Consider the following 21,344-nt stretch of genomic DNA (forward strand, 5'->3'; position numbering starts at 1 on the left):
CCCCGAATGTTTCCAAACATTTTCTAGGAGAGCAGTACCATCTCTGGATAAGAACCATTGAGTAGTACGTGCTTAATGGGAAGTGTGGTTGGAACTGAGGATGGAAAGGGAGGCAGGGGTGTGATTGATGAAGGTCTTGAGTACCATGTGAAAGTCTGGATATTATCTAGGGGTTTTGAGCAGGAGTGGACTAAAGAAATTGCTTTATTTAAAATGATTCTAGTGGAAGTCAGGGAGATGAATTAGAGAAGAATGGAAAGTAGAGAAATACTACTGTAACAGTTGCAAAATAGAAATAGTGTTCTGATGAAAGCGTTGTGGATGATGAATTCCAGACTCTTAAGTATAACCAATGGGACTTAGTAACTAATTTCACAGAGTGAAGAGAGAGAGAATCAAATTTGATCCTAAGATTTCTAGCTAAGGTGAGTGGGTGAATATTTTTGCCATTAGCACAGGTAGAAATATTAGGCTCAGAGGAAATTTGGATCTACTTCCATTTCATGGAAACTTTTAGATTAATAACTAGAGGGGCACAACTCCCAACAAGTATCAATAGACTGGCTAATTTTTGCAAATATCTTCCTTATCCTTAAGGTAAATGATTTGGGCTACCTAGTAATTTGTCTCTCATAGTTTTTGAACTTCAATAGAAGGATGGGTCCATCTTGAAACAGACTCCTACTCAGATTGCTTTAGACCACCCATCGGAGGATTTGAGTCCATGAATGCTCTGTGTGGTTTTTCATTCCAGGCTATCAGTGCACAAGGGAGAGGAAGTGAGACTGTAGATGGTTCCAGGCATTGCTTCCAAGTTCTAGGCCTAGCATTTTGCATACTGTGTATGGACGATAGTGTGACCATATGATGTGTCACGCAACCTGGGACATTGGGGAGTGAAAGGGGGTGCTGTTAATAACTATGTAGGGGCATTTGGTATAAACTAGGACTGTCCTAGAAAAGCTGGTATGGATGGTCACTCAACAATACCACATAGTGTATCGACGGGGTCTTAGACAGATGCTCCCAGGCAGGGGTTAACATGCACATTTTGGCTAAAGATCCCTTTTCTCAGAAGTAGAACAGTGACAGTAAATCAGCCTTGAAAAGAGAATCTCCATGTGAGAATGGGTTTGTGATGGCTGTACTTATTGTAAGCGAAATGTAATCAATGTTTTACTCATCTAGAGGAAATCATTACTTATCTGGTACAAGCAGGAAGTGCTTATTAACAGGACTCCTGTGAAGCAAAGTGAAAGTGGGAAATTATTTCTTAATTCTCAGTATGTGACTTTGGATGACCATGGTTCTTTCATACTAATGATTCATGTGTTTTTTTTTCATAGATAGTTTGTGTATATAGCATTGCTATTTGTATTCTGTTCAGAGGATGAGACAGATTTCAATTGGAAAAGCTGTCATAGACTGAGAATCTGAAATAACCACTTTTTGTTAAGAGATTATTGCTCAACAGTAGAGAAGAAAATTACACTTCAAGCAAAAATAGCTTTAAAAAAATTCTTTAAGTGAAACTTTCTCATCTGCTTCCTAATCACTAGAGTAAGATTCCAATTATAGAGCAATATCTTTCTTACAAAGGAAGACTAGCTTGATGAAATATTGGCTGAGGTTAGCTTCTTGCTCCATACAGTATGGAGCTTATGAAATTCAAACATGCTTATAGAAACCAATTCCATAACCATTTAAAGCATACTGTGAAAAAATAATATACGCTGGTAGATGCTAAGAGCTGCCCTTGTCTCTGATACTGTTAACTGATATTTATCTCATATGTTCTTGCTCATTCATTGATAAACTAATTTACATAAAAAAGCTTAATTTTGAAAATTGTCATATATACTCCTTGTGGAAAGATTAGAAAGCAATAAACCTTAAAAAAAAAGCACCAGCAAAAATAAACAAAGAAACTACTCGAGGATAATAAAAGTTAACAGTTTGGCTTCTATTCTTGACATTTTGTTTCTGTGAATATTTATGTCTTTCTCTCCTTACAAATGTATCATTTTTCTGTTTTATAACCTGTTTTAATTTGACGAGTTATGAACATTTTTCTTCACGTGATTAAATATGGCTGCATGCGTTCTCCTGAATAGATATACCATATATAGTTAGATAATTACCTCTTGAAAGTTTGCTTTTAGTTTTTCACTATTATAAGCATATACTGCTTATCCTTACATATAGATTCTTGTCTTTACACGTAGAAGAATATCCTTACATATAGAATCTTACTGTCACACACATATAGTTTTATAAATTTGTCTGATTTATATTTCATAAGATAAACTTTTAAACGTAATGCATTTCCCCCCAGTGTTATTGAGATATAATTGATATAAGCCATACTACATATTTTAAAGACTGTCGTCAAATGAACTTTATATCTATTCACATCTTCACTAATAGCAGACATTTTCCCTTGCATGTCATGAATACTGGGCATCATTGACAAAAAGTATAAAAATGCATTTTTTTTGCTTTAATATGCTTTTCTTTGATACAAATGAAGATAAGCATTTATTTTTCACATGAATATTGACATTTTAGGGTATTTACTTGAACTCCTGCCCTTTTGTTCTCTATTTATACAACTGTCTTGTTCTTAGTAATATTAAAAAAAAACAAAAAAACAAAAAACAAAAAAAATACTTTAAATGAAGTATCACAGAATTCTGCACTCACAGATCATAAATGGAGAGTTCAATGAATTATCAAAAAATGGACACACATGTAATCACACTCAGCAAGTAAATTAGTAGCATTCCAAGAATCCCTCACTGTATCCAATCACTCCCCTCTCTCCTCCTTCAACAAAACTGCTATCCTGACTTGTAACGAAAGCACATATAAAAGATTTTTATGACACTTTTCATACTAGTTACAAATTGGAAACAACCCGATGTACAAACAATAGAATACCTAAACTATAGTATATTTAAAAAAGAATTATACAGAAGTAGAAATGAATGAAATACTGCAACATAAATGAATCTTACAATATAATGTTGACTGGAAAAAGCCATTAAAATAATATATACATTTGCATACATTTGCATACATAATATATACATTTTAAAAATAGGTAAAATTAATCTGTGGTGTGAACAGGCAGGATTGTGGTTCTTGTTGGTATGTATTTATTGAATACCCACTATGTGCTGACTTTGGTACTGGATACGTAGAGATACAATAATGAGTAATAATTAGTTATGCCCTTGAGTTGCTTATGGTATAGTGTAGTGACTCTCTACCAGGGGTGATTTTGCCCCTTAGTTAGTAATGTGTAGAAACATTTTTGGTTATTACAGCTGGAGGGTTGCTACTGATATCTAACAGATAGAAGCCATGGATAGTGGGAAACATTCTACAATGTGCAGGACAGCTCCCTGCAACGAAGAATTATCTGACCCAACATGTCAGCAGTGTTGAGGTTGAGAAAGTCTGGACTAATGGAAAAGACAGACAATTCAGTGTATTGTGTGGTAAAGGCTGCTAATTATTTAGCTTCTGTTCTGTGCCAACTACTCTATTAGAGGAACTTTTTCTCATTTTATTTTTCTCACAAGTGTGGTATTTCTATTTTATGGGCGAAGTTACCTAAATGAAGTAAAACATACTTTCCACTCATATGTGGGATATAAAACTGAAAGCAACAAATGAACAAGACAAATAAACAAAATCTTGTAGACATAGACAACAGTTTCATGGTTACCAGAGGGTAAGGGGAGAGGGGGGCTAGATAAGGGTAAAATAGATCAAATATATGGTGTTGGAAGGAGAACTGACTCTAGGTGATAAACACATAATGCAATATATAGATGATGTATTATAGAATTATACATTTGAAACCTATATAATTTTACTAACCAATGTCACCCCAATAAATTTAATTAAAAAAAAGGTTGGGGTGGGTTTCATCAAGGATGGAGATGATACTGATAAAGACTGTGGGAATATTCAGAATTATTAGGATTAAGCATTATAGGTAGAAAAAAGAAGAAAAACTGTGAATGTATGGAGTCATGCACACAAAACTCATCCATTTTGAAGTACAATTCAGGTGGTTGAGTACAACTCCATTGTACAAACAGAAATGATGCTAATTAGGTTGGTGGGGACTAGATAATGACAAGCTTTATGTGCTAAATGTAGGCAGTATAAACATCTACCTGAAAGCCACAAGTAAGCAATGAAGGATTTTAAATAAGAGAATGACAAGGTTATAGTTTAGGAAATATTTTTCTTTGGGCAGTGTGAAAGATGAGCTATAGGGATTCTACCATGAAGGTAGCAAGATCAATAACCTAGGTTAAAAAAAAAAAGAGAGAGAGAACAGTTGTCTCCTCATTAGACCATCCTTAGGCAATCTATCTAAAATTTTAACCTTTCCTATCCCAATATTTCCTTTTATTCTTCTCTTCTTTAGTCTTCCCTCCTTCTATCCTTTCTTCCTTTTTGCACTCCTTCATGCCTCCCTTCCTCTTTTTTCCTAGTACTTAAGAGTAACTAACATACTGTATATTTTACTTACCTGTTTTATTCACCTCTCCCACTAGAATGTACGCTCCAAGGGAAGGAGTTTTGATCGGTTTTGTTCAGGCTCTTGATATGCAGAATAGTGTCTGGCACATAGTGGGTGCTCAGTAGTGTTTGTTGAATGAATAAATGAATGAAAGTAGTTATAGTGGAAATGGAAGAATGAAGAGAGATATTGAGGAAAAATCAATAGGACTTGATAATTAATTGGAGCCTGTTGGATGAAGGTGAAATTAAGATTATGCTTATGATATTGGTTTGAGAGCTGGAGTGGAATTTATGAAGGTACAGAATATAGGAGGAGGCACATATTTGCTGGGGACAAAAGTCATGATGGTGGAGAATGATTGATTTGGGACATGTTGAGCTTGAGGTGGGTGAGACATCCTGGGGATGGTGCCCAATGAGCAGATAGATGTAAGGGTCCAGAGCCCTCCAGGGAGGTCTGAACTGAGTCATTGGCAGGAAGAAGAGAATATCATCTGGGGCTGGGGAGCAAAGCGGGGGAAGAGTTTAGAGAATGAAAACCTGAAGAATGTTGACATTTAACAGCAAGCAAAGAAAAGCCTCTGAAGGAGGCTGTGACTGAGTCACCAGGAAAATAGAAAGAAAATCGGAGAAAGATGTCCCAGAAGCAGAAAATCTTGAGAAGTAGTGAGGGGTCAATGTCAAAATTGTACTCTTTAAATGGTAGCTGTTGACCTTACCAGGAGTTGTTTCATTGTTGTTATTGAGGCAGTATTCTGATTGCTATGATTTCAGGAAGTACATGTGGTCTTAGGGAAGCAGCTACGGTGATTGTAGACACTCTTTCTCTTCTTTCCCTTCACTGCTGAGCTTGTTGAATAGGACTTGATAGCTAGAGGCTTGTGGATTAGAAAATAGATGTGTGTGTGTGTGTCTGTGTGTATGTGTAAGATGGAAGGAGACTTGAGCTAGAAAGAATCACTTGAAGTCGAGAAAGATGGGATGATTTAGGAAACAAGATCACTAAAGAGAAGAACATTGGATTCAGAACCTAGATGAGGAAATTAGCTTTGGACAGAACACTCGTTTAATCAGCAATCTATAAAGTATCTACCTCAAGTCAGTCAAGGAAGGGTACCAGGAAGGGTAGCAGAAATAATGGTGAAGTGAATAAAGGAAAAAGGACTAGTCAATTTTTCATGCATAAGAAAATAATACATATACTTTTCTTGTTAGAGGGGACATATTTTCAAAAATCATTTGTAAAAAAAAAATTATAGAAATGAGATATTTTGTAATTATGCAGTGAATTTTCTATTTTTTTTTAACTCTTTCTGCTGTATTTTATTCGGCCCTTGTTTTGGCACTTTGTGAAAAATGTGTTTTAGGCTACGGGAATGCTATAGGTTATGTTTTTGAAATGAAATGACATCGGTATAAAAACTAGTAATTTTGAACATTTAAGAAAGTTCAGTTAAATTTAACCATCCCTTAATTTGTGAACTCAAAGACCAGTGTTTAGGTGTCTTTAAAGAATTTCTACATGTCACAACTGAGTGCTTTTAGAAACACCTGCCATTCTTAAAACATAGAGCTTAATGATGCGTTTGAAAAAAGGTACATCTATTTAAAGTTAGTAGGAATATGTTTTAAATGTTTTTAATCAAATCTGGACAACTGTGGACTGTGAAGGGTCATACATAATTACCATAAAGTCCACATAATGTGTGTTTAAAGATCCGTAAAGATGCAGAACTCGAACAGATATATTGCTGTAACCTCAGTATTTGTGGGATTATAGAAGAAATAAGGCAAAGTTAAAGTAAAGAATGTATGTTTAGAAGATACTTACAAATGGACTGAAGACACAACTGGGTAGCATGTTAAACTGATACAGAATTAAACAACAGTATTACATTGCACCATTACATAAAGTGCTGCTAAAGCACAACAGACAGATAGGATAAGTGTAATTATAGTAATTATAAAAGGGGTCAGAGGAGGGAGAAGTTAGTAGTTAGGCAAGAGCAGTTATGAAAGACTACGGAAATTGTGGGACTTAGCTATATTCTTTCCTTCCTTCATCTTCTAGCCTCGGTGGTTAGGCAGTGAAGAGTTAGGGGCCATTCCCATATTTAACACCTGCTAAAACACTGATTTCTGGGTTCTCCTCCCCCCGCCCCCAGAGTTTCTGATTTGGCAGATCTGAAATGGTGCCCGAGAACTGGCATTTTCATCAAGTTCCCTCAAGTTGCCATGGCTGGCTTAAAGACTGCACGGTTGAGAATCACTGCTACAGTACAATAGTTACATTGTGTCCACCTGTCATTGATTATGGAATAGAAGACTTTGTATTTAGTAAAAAGACAAGTTTTAGTAGCCCTAAGCATCCTAGATTATTTTGAGAAATATGTGTCTTTCCCCATGTCCCCTATTAATCATTAATATCCTAATCAATAATTATATATCTGATCAGGGACTCTTTTGAGATCATTGTTGTAGAATATGATAGAATACAGTCGCTTTCAGGCCAGGCTTCCAGTGCCCCTGACTCTCTTTTCTACCTTCCCCACTTTCTCATAACTCGCTCTTCTTTCTTTTCTAAGATTCCCATTACTTTATGGAATATATAGTATTCTAATTTATAATTGTCTTCATATCTTAGAATCTAATTTATTCTCTTTCATTCTGATTTTGTTGATCAAGGTTCTGACAAAAAATTCCGATTGAGATATAACTTCCACATGAGTAGAAACATTGTAAACCTTTATTTTGGGCCATACTTTGAAAGAAAGGGGAGAGTTTATGGGAAGCAGAGATGGATCATGGTGACTTTTCATGCAGAGAGAGACCCCTTCCGATGGCTCTGTTCACAGCTGGCTCTGGACTGGAGATTAGTTGTATGTCCCAAGTTACGCGCTGATGATGGGTGAATCTCATATTCTCTAAGCCCCAGTTTCCTCATTTGTAAAAACTAGGGGAAGCTGTGGATTCATTGCTCTAACATTCCATGATTTCTGTGAATGTCTTTAGAAATTACTGCCGTTTGCTATTCCAGAGCAACCTCTCTTCTCAAGCTGAAATGACAGGTGGGAATGGTATTTTAGTGCTCTCTTAATAACCCTATGATAGGTAAACACTTATATTTTACTATTGAAAAGAGAAGCTGAGAATGATTCAGAAACTGACCCAAGGATGCACAGTGTGAAGCAGAGCTAAGAATAGGATCCAGGATTCTCTCTGACTCTAATTCCTGTGTTTCTTTAATCATGCCATGCTGAGACTCTTGGAGAAAACAAAACAGCACAAAGCACGTTATTGCATGAGTTTTAGAATCTGTCCTTGGTGTGTGTGTGTAGTGGGGGGGTGGATGGTGGGGAAGGTAGGTCTTCACTGTTAATTGGCACGCTTTGAAAGGGCATTCTCTGAAGCTGGTGTCTTCTCTAAAAAGGGACTTTGCCCCACAGGCCATGCTGAAGAAGGCCCTCACTTGGTTAACAGGTTCCTGTCAGCTGGAGAAAGCCCATTGGCTACTACCAGTCAGTTAATAACCTGGTCATCACTTGATCAGGTTAAGGAATTGTTCCTTAGAGGGTCAATGAGGATGGCCCTGTTGTCACCTTATCAGAAAATAATTGAATTACTGCTACATGCTGAGTCTTTTGATTCGTATGCTTTCTTCTGAAGAAAACCCAAGTCTGCAAGAAAGCTGGCAAAATTTTGCTGCCTCTGTATGGGGATAAAAAAAAATTGTCACTTGGTTTCAGTTTTAGGAGATGGTCTCACCAGGGATACAGGTTAATTGACTGAGGTAACCCAGGCGAAGTCTTGACATCTCATAGATGCTCAGTACATAGGAATTGAATGAAATGTCCCAGGTGGCTGGGGCCTCTGAGAGGAGGAGGGGTGTAATACTAGCTCCTCTCCTGTGAGACACCGTGAGCTTCCTATTAATACTAAAAACTAACACTTATTTAGCACTTTCTTTTTGGCTAAATCCTTTCAACAGCTTATGCAGTAGATACGTAATTATTAGAGACAGGTAAACTGAGGCTCAGAGAACTCTTAGATAGCTTGTTCAAAGTCACCAATTAGTATACAGCAGAGTTGATACTGAACTGTCTGACTAATGACAACCCATATTTTTGTTATTGGGCATGTGTTTTCTGGAATGCTTTTCAGTTTGTTCTGAAGAGGGATCACTTTATAAATTTGTGGAACAGGTAAGCTAAAAAATTGAAACTATTTTTACATTTAATGGAGATATTCCTATTAACTACTTCTAGCATTTGAAATGATGTACAAATATATTAATTTCTTGATGAGATGCTAAATATTAAATATCTAGGAAGGTAAGTGGTATAATAGTGCAACCATATGGGTCACTATTTGTCATGTGACGACCTGTTCCAATGTCTTTCTTATTATTTTAGTGAGCTAGCATAGATGATGAAGATAATTGGGTAATTCTGTTCAGGTATTTAATTGGGTATATTATGAACTATTTCCTATCGCATCATTCTGTAGGTGGAATTCAGGCAAAGATAAGCAGTAGCTTCTTGTGTTGTGCCAAAGAAAACAAGTAATAGCATATTTCAAATAATTCTTAAAGGAGAGGATGTTTAGTTCAATTAATAAACATTTTCATGGATCAACCTCTCTCTCTGTGTGTGTTCACAACCCTGCAAGCCCTCTCTCAGACATGTAGAAATTCCCTTAATAAAAAAATGATACACATAGATTGGAAGAGACCTAATTGATTGTATTCTCTCCCTCTCTTTCTCTCTCCTCTTCTTTCCCCCTCCCCCACCAGCAAATGTCATATTTAGTTTTATAAAGGAAGCACTTCCCCGGTTCCACAATTAGTAGCAGAGTAACCTCAATGTCTGAGAGACTGACTCCAATAGAATATTCTTTTCATGATACTGGTCCTTACAAAACAAACCATATGATTATAAATAAAATTATTATGCACAATTACAAACCTGAGTATTAGACAAATCTCAAAGTTTCTTTGACTATTTTTTCATAAATGTCAGGTTAAGGGTTTTAAATCCAATTAAGGATTTCAGGATATTAGACTTTATCTTCAAAGAGAGAAATCAATTTATAGTGAATCATATCTTTAAAAGAGCACTTGGTTGGAAGGAACTTTGGTCTCTGATCTGAGCTCTGTCAGTAACCAGCTTTGCGAATTTAGACAATTTACCTAACACTCTGTGGAATAATAGCCTTCTAGTTCTAATAACTCTCATTAGAGTCTGTCTTTAAAAATATCTCAAGAGCGTAGTATCTGCAGTTGACAGTTACCTTTTTAATATTGATCTCTTTGTGGCTTTCTATGTACTTTAAGTCTAGTTTTTGCAGTATTCAATCTCTCTCTCTTACTCTCATCTCTACTTGGTTTACAGTTAAGGAATATGTGTAGTTTTTGTTTCCAAGAGAAAGATGAAAAATGAGACATAAGAGCTCCAATGTAGTAGATGATAAATTGATGCCTAATTTGGAAATGGAGCACTTTATAATCTAAAGTACTTTTGTCTGTAACGGAATCATGCTATTGCCTTAAAATATGCAAGGTGGACTCCGTTTCAGTGTTTAATCTAAACAGATAGGAATTTAATTATTAAATTTGTTAGTCATTTGGCAGATAATCTATCATCTATCATGTCAAACACCTATGCTAAGCCTTGTAAATAAAGTATAGACTAAGACATGCTATGTTTCCTTCGTGGGGTCCCCACTTAATGGAAGGATTATGATGAACATAGTACCAGTGGTTAGAGAAGAAGGTCACAGTATCTGGGAGCTGGGAGGTCATGGGGAGGTTTATGAAACTTCACCATGGCTCGGTGAAAGATACACATGGAGATGAGGCTGAGGAAGTAGATGGGTAGGTCTAACAAGAAAGATGTTTTTTTTTTTAAATCAAGGGTTGAGAACTGGTTCTGGGCATGAAGGGAGCCACTGAAGGATTTTCAAAGAGGGAAATGACAGGACTGATTTGTGCTTTTGAAGGATTGTGGGGTCCTCAAGTAGCTGCAGCAGAATGATCTCAATTTGTTCATTGGGATCAGTAGCACTGATATAGCCAAACCATCAAGGACTTAAAAAGTAGGCCAGACTGGAGATACTATGAACAACTTCAGTAATGGCTGTGGACCTTCGCACTGCAGAGGTTTAGTGTGCTGGCCCACAGTAGCTGCTTATTATGAGGTAGACCCTGTTTTGATTGTGCTACATAACCCTCTATAGAAAACTCAGAGGGTACTTGCTCGCTGTTTGATCTGGAAGACAAATTATATCAAACAGATAGATATCCAGAGAGCCAGACTGAACATTTTCTTCTTTGTGGCAAACATGGCTATATGGTTTTCAATACTCTTTTAACAAAAATTTTCATTTTTAATTGTGATACTAATGGTTGGAAAGTTAAAAGCCTGTCCTGATGTTTAATAGAGGAAACCGTATTTCTCAAGCTTACATTTTTCTTGTGGGTTTGGTGATTCTCTCGGGTGAGCCTTTTATTTCAGTAGAGACCCACGTTGGACAGCGTCATTCTGTTTTAAAGGCAGATGTTACCTTGCTCTGTTTTCCTTTGGGCAAGTAAGGCATCTATTTTGTACTTAAGTTTTTAAAGTACTTTCATTTTAAAGCACATCCTTTTGTTGGTTCCTGGCAGTCCCGTAGTATTATCCTCACTTACAGAACAGGTAACAGCATTCTGAGAAGTCCACTGACAAGTCTGAGGGTTGGCTGCCAGACATGGCACGACTGTATTTACTTTTGTCATCAGACTAGGTGGGCAGACATGACAAAGTTACTTTCACAAACAGAGCTGGGTAAAGATATCAGACCAGGGCACTAGGTGTCAATGTTGTTTCAGCCCCAACATATTGTTTTTTAAAATTATTCTCCCTTCTTTCCCTCTACCCACCCCCTTCCCTGGCAAGTCAATGCCATATTGTAATCAAGACATTAAAAGCTTGTTAAGATAGGATGGCATTTTGACCTATTGACAACTGATAAGGAGTCTTGAAGTAAGTGTTCCCATGTTGAGATAACTAAATTCCAGCATCTTCATAGTCTTTTGATATTTGTCTCATGCACACAGCCAGATGGTGTTTATAAAACAATACCACGCCTCCCGAAACTTAAATGCTATCATTTTATGTTTTAAAAATAAACCCCTTTTCATTTTTCCTTTTCCCTTCAATGTGCCTCATGGATTTCAAGCATTCTCTAGTCTAGGGGTCAGCAAATGATGACCAGTGGTTATAATCTGGCCTGCTACCTTTTATGTGGGGCCCTTGAGTTAAGAATAATAGCCTTTAGGTTTTTAAGTGGTTGGAAAAAAATCAAAAGAAGAACAATATTTTGTGACACATAAAAATGATATTAACTTCACATTTCACTGTTCATAAAGTTTTATTGGAAAATAGCCATGCGTAATCATCTACATATTGTCTATGGCTGCTTTTGTTCTACAACAGAGCTGAGTAGTTTAGATAGAGACCATATGGGCCACAAAGCCTAAAATATTTACTATATGGTCCTTTACAGGAAAAGTTTTCTGAGTACTGCTTTAGTGTATTTGGAGTGTGAAGGGACTAAGAGATTCTTCTTGTTTTCTTTGGCTGGAGTTTGAGTGGAGGGTAAGACATAGATTAGTTTACGTATACTTTTCCTTTAGTTGGGTGGAAAGATCTGCCTTTTCCAACATTTGAAAAAAGTTCAACTAAGACTCAGGTCTGAAGTTTTTTTAAACTATTCTGGTTCCACCTTACTATGAAGGGGTAACAAATTACCAAAAAAGGAAAAGCATAGGGAGTAACCGAGATGAGAGATCTGCTACTGGCAGACATTTAAAATCTGATATGAGATATTAATTTGGTTTATAATTTTTAAAACGTTTTAAATTGCTATCACATTCCTTTTCTACTTTATTTTGAGGTAGGTCCTCTCCTCTTTCACCCCCTTTAACTGGAAAAAAAAATCCCTTTAAACACCTAACTTTGTGTTTCCAGCGTTGTATTCCCAGCAGATGTGTCCAAGTTCTAATTTTGGTTGTTTTGAGAATGATTTCAAATATGCATCACTTGAATATATGAGAAATGAAGCCAACATTTTTATAGTTCTCATTATTTGACCACATGATTTTACACAAGCCTCAATATTTCTTTAGATTTTTTTTTTGTGTGTGTGTGTGTGGGTGGGCAAGCTATAAGTTTTAAACATTCAAATATTACAGTGAAGCTACCAGCAACATATTTCATAAATTTGAATTTTGGTTTTTCATTTTAATGGACTGTTGTAATATTAAGTTCAAATGAGTTAAGAGGAAAAAAAAAGTTTTAACAGCATATATATGTATATATATCCTCAGAAGTTAAAATAAAGGACACTTTTGGCATATAAGATAGAACTCTAGAGCTATCTGAAAAACAATATATAATTTTCTGGATGGAGTCCATTCATCCTGCCTAATTGCAATTTGAGTATTAAAATTACTGCCAAGGCCAGGATTTTACTATCTTTGCGGTCACTGCACTAATGGCTGTGATAGACCATCTTTAGTGCACTTCATAAATTGAACAGTTTCATTGTGTTTAGAAAGGGGCACTGCACATTTCAAATAGTATCTGTTGAAGGGTAGGCTTATTTGGTTCTAGGGAGATATACATACTATATGTGGTATCTTTTACCTATTCTTTTTGTTCTCATCTTTAAATTGATACTCTGAACAATCATCTGATATAAGTATGTCAGATATTTTCCATTCCTATCTGACGGTGAAGGGAGATAGGATGTAATTCCCACCCTCACACCCAAGGTCAAAGTTACATGTAGATTTCTGTTTTTCCCAAGTCCTGGTTCCTAATGTTTGAAGTAGATGACTTTCCATGTAGGTACTCAACAAATGACTGTATTTAGTTTGTTTAGCTTCATGACCCAAACAAGGGTAGATGCATTATACTTACTACAGATAATGCCACCATTTTTGGAGTAATATATGAGTGTGTGTGTGTGTGTGTGTGTGTGTGTGTGTGTACATATACATAATATTATATAATTATATATTATATTGCTATAATATAATATGTATAAAATTAAAATTTATTTATAAAAATTATTACATATAGATATGCACTCCACATGGAGTACCGTGGTACCTTGTTTGCACTTCCTTCCATCTGCCATTTTGGACCGTCCTAGTTGATACATTTTTACACTCATAATAGTTCACATCTTTTGATCACTAATTACACAACAGATACTGTGCCGAGACCTTTGCCTCCATTAAGCCCTTGAATCTGCTCAGCAACTCTAGGAGATAGGGACTGATGTTACCTCTTTTTTAGAGATGAAGATACTGAGGCAACGAGAGCTTTACTGACTTGCCCTCACTCACACAACAGTAAGTGAACCAAGATTCTACCTCATATCTGTTAACCACTATACCATTTGAGAGGCCACTGTTTTCTCAGCATTGTTTTTATTTCCGGCCTTTGGCTCTTGTCCTGAATGTAATATTCTGCTCTTGACATAGTTGAATTTCGTTCTGTGCTAACTCTCCTCACTAATAAAGACAATCTTGACTGAAACCCATTCCAGTGGGTTTTAAAAAGACTTCTACTCTGGATCTTCTGTTAACTTAGTAATGCTGGTTTTCTGTGTCATTACTCAAATAGTTCAGTTGTTAAGTATGAAACATTGAGTCCTGAAACCTCTGAATCTTTATTTTCTTTAGGTTGAAATATAATGATGCTTCTAAAGAGCTGCGTGTAACTAGACCATACTACAAAGAATGTAATTTTAGATTTTAGGTCATAGTTTTCATCAGTCCCTAGCCTAATGGGATGACTGAAATAGCATATATTAGAAATACATGATTTTAGTAACATAACACTTAAAAACTTTATTTAGGGATATTTATAAAGCATTGCAAGTTTTGAGAAGGAATGATAACCAGCAGTATTTGAAGTTGTTAGAGAAGCTAAAACTATTTAAACAATTTTAAGAAACCTCATATTAAGTTGTGCAGTCTACTACTTTCCATGTAAAAAAAATTGCTAAACGTTTAGTTTCAAATGTCTTTTGGAACAACCTGTCCTCAAAATTTCTGTTCAAATTTTAGCATGCACTGAGTAGAGAAACCTATAGAGTTTTCCAGGGGTTGGCTTGATGCTCTTTGAGGCTTGTAACTGCAATCTGAAGACTGAATGCCTGTAGTGGGGGTCAGCATCTGTCACGTTCCCTGGAGATGCTGGTAGCTTGACCATAGCGGGCAGCTGAGGAACTATAATCAGTGAGATTTTGGGGTGTGCTAAAAAGCACCCCACAGACCTAATGATCAAGAAATAACAGAAATGGGGTCCTCAGTGTGTGACTGATTGATTTCTTCCCTTTCTCCAATAATTGATTGTAATATATAAAATTACATTATTTTCACAGTTGAGTTTAACAAAGGTTGATTTTCTTCTGCTTTCAATTTAAGGGTTTAATTTTTTTTGTTTATAATGGTTGGCCATGCCAAGGTATTCAATTAAGAGATGGTTCTTGTCATCTAGATTTTGCTGGTAGGATAAACAAAAGTAACTCTCCCAGTGTGCCAAGGCCCTCAGAGTGCTGAGGGACCAAAGGACGAGGGCATAAACTGTGAATCTTTGGCTTCTCTGTGTTCGTCGTCCCCTCAACTCAGTTTTTCAGTTCTATTGAATCATTGTAGCTCCTTTTCCTATGATTGTTACCTCTTAGAGTGTTGGGTGTCTCAGCGGTTTTCCACACCTCCACTGTCTACTTGCTTTCAGGAAGCTTAATTTCCTGAAAATATGCACTCCCCAGCTCACTGTGTATATACCTCAGAGTGGTCACATTATTTCCTCGTTGCTTGGTACCTTTCCTTTTAGTAGACTGAAGATCCTGAAGTGCTTTTTCATCTGTGCCTTTAGCTGTCCATCACGATGCCTGGCTCCTCATGGCTTTTACCAGTCAAAATGAGGGAACAAGCTAGGTACTATCTTAGTCCTGTTGCTCTCGTGCTCAAGAATCTCTTTATAGTTAGAGCAAGCCCTCATCTTGAACCTAACTTCATTTTAATTGTGACTGAAACACGTAAAACCACGCAAAGTGTAAATATTTATAATTTTACCTCCTTTTCTGAAACTAAGTAATATACAAAGTGAGATTCCCCACACACAGGAATCTAATCTTGGGTAACCATCCCCTCCACCTAACCTCCAGTTCATTCAAGCCACTCTTCATGGGGTCATTTACAAGCCATGTGAAAGTTCTCCATTGCCTCATTATGAATGGAGTTGCCCTGGCCAGAACTCGCCTCTTCCCCATGTCTCTCTAAAACCTGCGCAGCTAGGTTCCGATTTCCATAGTACCAGTCACACTTCGATATTTACGTTTTCTATTATGATTGTTCTCAGGTGTTTATGGGTTCCTCCAATAAGACTTGTAGTCCTTCACAGCAACCAACCAACTTTTCTTTCTATGTTGAAAGTAGTTAGAGTGCATGTGCAAGCAGTCTCACAAGAAGAATTCAAATGAGTTTTTAAATATAAAGACATTGAATTGCTAAGTGGCGTTCATGGGAGTTCCCTTGGCAAGCATTAAAACCCCACCATGTGTCCGGCACTGTGTTAGAAACAAGGAAGTCACAGATTGAAAAATAATCAAGTGTAATGGCAGAGCAGAAATGGATCTGTCTTCTCTGCCTTTGATGTACCCAGCACATGCCTCTAATATCTGCTATGTGATGTTGCAATGCCCTGAAAGTGCCACATGGCCCCCTCCTTGGCGTTCGCACCTCCAGCACAGGGAATGGGTATTATAATTTTATGTGCTCAGGGTCTGGCACAAGACGATGTTTTTGGAGAATGTTTGGAATGAACTGTGAAATGAACTACAGTATAATTTGAAAAATGTTCTAATGGAACCTGTATGGGTACTACAGAAGGACAGGAGAAGGGTACCCGAGCCTGTTTTTTTGTCTCTTGGCCAGAGTTAGCCCCGCTTGCCAAATGACAGCGCCGTCAGACTGCATTTGGACATGGTTTCTCTTGGACAGTGAGTTTGCTTAAACCAATATTGGCAGTCCTCATTTTGCGGATTACATTTTTGAGGAGGCATGTAATTTAGAAGCATGTAAGTTGGCTAAACCCAGGTCTTATATTTCTGAGCAAGGACTTAAAGCCCAGATTTTTATAGAAAAGACCCATGTTTAGCAAACTTTAAGATACCTGTTTTCTTACACAGTCTAGAGTTTTCAAAGGTTTATCAGTCTATTGAATGATCCCATTGGTGTTTTAAAACCCATTTATGTATAAAATTGACATAGAGATTTTCCTGAACTGTTAATGCAGTGGCTGTTTCTGAGGAGTAGGCCTGATATGACATTCCCATAAGGAAGAGTATTTTTGTGTTTTCTTTTAAACCATTCTGCATTGTTTTGGATTTTTATTTATCATGAGAATGTTTTACTTTTATATTAAAAAATGAGTTAATCGAGTTGATGTAAATCCCAATTATTTAAGGATAAGAAGCTTAGGAAATTTTGGGCAGAATAGCTACAGACTGGGGTGGGGAGGGGAAGTATAGGACTATGAGGCCCCACAAATTGTGGGGTCTGGTTTCTCCAAAGCAGAAGAATTAGTTCTGGGAGAAACAACAGAACAGGGCAGGGGGTTATGACCGACCTGGAGCTGGTAAAGGAAGGTTTTCAGGTGCTAAAGTATGTCAAGATACAGGTTTCCAGAGTAGGTGGTTTATGCAGTTGCTAGCTTTTGAAAAGCTTTCAGTTCAAAGGTGTCTGTGATTAGATGAGTTGTGTCAGTTCAGGCTGAATGTATGGGCTGCTGGCATTGGTTTTATGTTGTGGCTAAGAGTGACTGAGACCACGCAGGTCAGCAGAGCTTCTAGTGATGTTAGGACTTGGCACCAATCAAAGCTTTTGTTTAAATACTTTATCGAATAAAAAAAATTAGTTTTCTTTCCTTATGATTTGAGTGAGGGAAAAGTGCCATTGAACATATGAAAACAAAGGATGCTGTTGAGATGGTCAAATGGCTGTGTATTTTGCAGGCTAAAGCAGGTTCAGCGTTATCTAATATGAGGTGTAATTTCCTGCACGCAAAATTTGGGATGGGATAATATTCCTTTGTTCATTCTAGTCTGTTACAATAAAAGGAAGGTATTTTAGAACATTAATAGGTTTATTTTCTGTAAATTCAAGTAGGTCACAAATGTGTATTGAAATAACTTTTTCTGCTTTACTTTTAATACATAAATGCATTACAGTGATAAAAGATTCGTATATATATATATATATAATTTTTAACATGTTTCAAAATTCTATCCTCTTCTTCCCAAATTAACTTCTCCAAGCTACTTCATAACACACACACACACACACACACACACACACACACACACACACAATTTTATTGCACCATCCTCCAGATATCCTGCAACTTGCTTTTTTTTTTTTTTATTACTTCACTATAGGTCTTAGAGCTTATTCTCAGTCATTGCTTATAATTCATCTCGTGCTTTTTCTTGTTTATTGTATTCTACAATTTGAATTCATCAGATTTTTATTCTACTTCAATATGAGGACAAACAATTAAGCTTTCTTCTAGCAGGATTCATGCCTGAAGAAGTCCTAAGGGACTTTACAGAGCATGATAGGAATTTTAGAAATTCTACGTTCTATGAGCTGATATTAGGAGCAAAGAATGAAATGAGGAAAGGGAGTTAGTTACAGGTAACAATAAAGACCAGCAAGGGACCTTGTAAAATTAATTCCAAATGCTTATTACTATGACTTTTTGGCCCAAAAGCTTATTGGTGAAGGTTGTATTTTAAAGAAAAATCAGACCTTGTAGATAACAGCTAATTTATGAAGTGTATAGTCCTCTTTTTAAAAATATAAATGCTTTATTCCTTTCATCCTTTAGTTGTTTCTTTTTTTTTTTTTTTTTTTATCTTTAGGATGTTTATTATTATTTCTTAGGAAATAATTCTGCCAACAGGAAGGGCTCCTTGCTTTAAAAAAAAAATGTAGTAAGAAAACCAATAATTTGTGGATATGATGGTCATGTATTTTGACCATGATTAAGAAGCTACTGACCAGCTATAGACCACCGTTTTATTAAAATATAGGTTGCAGCATTTTAGACAACAAATGAACCTTTTATGGAGTGATAAACTGTTCTGTGTCCCCCCAAAAGAGCAATACTGTAATTTGACTATGGACTTTCACCCACTGATTTCCAATGTAAATTTGGTAACATTTTAGAGGTTGAATTAGCTGCTTCACGGTGGTCATTTAATACACGAATACCTATTTAGACTCAAAATTGAAAGTGAAGAGTTGCCGTTTTCTTTTTATAGGACTAGAAACTGTCATTTTTTATCATGTAATTTTAATGACCTTTTTTATTTAAAAAATTTTTTTTGGCCTTTAAATTCTACTTTCTGGCTCTACTTACTCAATTTTCAAAATTTGAATATTCAGTGATTTCACATTTTAGTTACATTTTCTATTCCATTATTTCTTCGCTTGCAGGAACTATATGTTTTAGAGCTTTTCTGAACCATTAAAGCTCCACATACAGTACTGGCGCTGAGAGCCTTGTTCAGTGCATAAAAGTGATACCGTGGAGTTTCATAGAGCTTTACATGCTGTTAATTACCTTCAGTTAAATCTGTTGCGAGTAACAATGTACTATTATCTGTCGAAAACCTGACCTTTCAATTAAACAATCCTCCAATCTTCTCTTCTTTCCTCTCTTTGAAGAGTAATTTAGAGTATATTTTCACTTCTGCAAGTCAATTATGTCTGGCCCAGATGTTACTGGCCTACAAGGGAATCTGACCTAGAGTACAAGATAAATGATTGCTTCTTTTTTTTAGTATATGTGCTGCCGAAGGGAGCACAATGATTGCTTCTTTTTACACTTTGTTGTAAATTGTGTTGTATAGTGGAAAAATATGTGTTTCTAATCCTCTATTGCTTCTGGGTGAGCCGGTCAATTTACATATATTATTACAAATTCTCACAATAGCCTTGTAAAGTCAGTGACATCACTATTTTATACAGAAGGCAATGGAGGCTCAGAGAGGCTTGTAGTTGTCCAGAGTCACAGAGCTGCTAAGGGCACAGCTAAGATTCAAACCCAGATGTAGCAGACATCTTACATTATATAAGCAAAAATTAATATAAGACCCGTAAGACCCGGTCTTATTTTAATATAAGACGGGGTCATATGAGACCCCGTCTTATATAATGTAAGATCGGGTCTTATATAATATAATGTAAGACCGGGTCTTATATTAATTTTTGCTCCAAAAGACGCACTAGAGCTGGTGGTCTGGCTAGGTCTTATTTTCGGGGAAACACAGTATATGACTTTCTCTCTTTTAGTCTCAGGTTCCTATTTGCAAAATAGGGCTAGTACTGCCCACCTTGTAGGATTATTATAAAGACTAAATGGAAATGCATGTAAAGCCTTTGGCACATTGTATGTTTAAAAAAAAATGCCAGCATTGACCAACATAAACAAAATTTTAATTTACTGTCCTGGAACAGAAGATACTGATTAGAGTATTCCCTTTGTGTTTTTCATTGCAGTTCTTTTGAAGAGCAGAACAGATTTCAATCCCAGCAGCAATGTAATTTGTAGTGGGGGTGTTTCCTTTTTCTTTTTAATCCTTTGTTAACTCCATTTTAGAGCTGCAAAAATTTCTAAAGGGTCTAATGCTGCCTAGGGCCTTGGGCTAGAATTTTGTCTTAGTTTATTGATGTGGTAAGCTGTTGGAAGAGGTAGGAATGATTTAGAATGAGATGGCATTAGGAAACAAATGAGTTGAACACATATTTCTCTGACCACTAGAATTTCGATTGAGCTGACTGATGCATTTATGAAAGTTTTATTTGCAAAAGAAGGGTATTTCTTTGACTGAAATTTTCTTTTTCTCTTTAAAATTGCTTTTAGGATGCAGAATAGAAAACTGTGATTCTTGCTTTAGCAAAGACTTTTGTACCAAGTGCAAAGTAGGCTTTTATTTGCATAGAGGCCGTTGCTTTGATGAATGTCCAGATGGTTTTGCACCATTAGATGAAACCATGGAATGTGTGGGTGAGTAGCTTTTCATGTAACTTTCAAACTTCAACTTTTAACACCTGTTTCTTGAAAGAAAAAAAAATGCATATATTCAACCTAAAAACAAAATCTTGTTAATTAGAATGGAAAATTATTTAAGTTTTTTGCTGACTGTCTGAATTCTTAGGCATCGTAACTTTGGGTAGTCTCATACATTACATCTTGCTAGGCAATTTGCTAGTTGTGCATTTGCTAGGTTAAACTATTAAAATGCTGATAATAACATTTTTATCATGTGTAATACATCCATTTCTTAATAAATTATTAGTAACTTAGTTATCTAATAAATTCTTAATTATCTAATGAATTATTGGAGAAAACAAATTTCAAGCGGTACCATATGGTTAACTATTCTGTCACTTTTGTTATGTATATTACTTATGGAGCTTCTTGCTTAGCTGTTTATTTTTTAAAATACCAACTGGAAAGAAAATTTTTGGGTGAAATATATTTCGTTGATGATTGATTACATGTTGCAAAGTGTATTAAAACAATTTTACTAAACTTAGATATCTAGAATGCGTAATTTAATATACACATATGTATTGTTTATAATATCAGTTAGGAATACACATTTCATAAATTTTATATTTTTTGAGTGTTCGAAAAATACTTTGGTTTTTGGATTTTATACCACTTTTTTTT

General features: G+C 36.1%; 1 protein-coding gene across 1 annotated transcript in view; it reads left to right on the top strand.

Annotated features, from left to right (window-relative positions):
* RSPO2 (R-spondin 2) overlaps window positions 1-21,344 on the top strand; it is a 155,135-nt gene that overhangs the window by 82,480 nt on the left and 51,311 nt on the right. Inside the window, exon 4 of the mRNA XM_019750562.3 lies at window positions 20,532-20,675. Within this exon, the coding sequence (XP_019606121.2) occupies window positions 20,532-20,675 (144 nt within the window). The remainder of the gene's footprint in view (window positions 1-20,531; window positions 20,676-21,344) is intronic.

The sequence above is a fragment of the Rhinolophus sinicus genome, chromosome 6 (genome assembly GCF_057876585.1).
Source record: "Rhinolophus sinicus isolate RSI-liver-muscle chromosome 6, RSI-T2T, whole genome shotgun sequence".
NCBI lineage: Eukaryota > Metazoa > Chordata > Mammalia > Chiroptera > Rhinolophidae > Rhinolophus > Rhinolophus sinicus.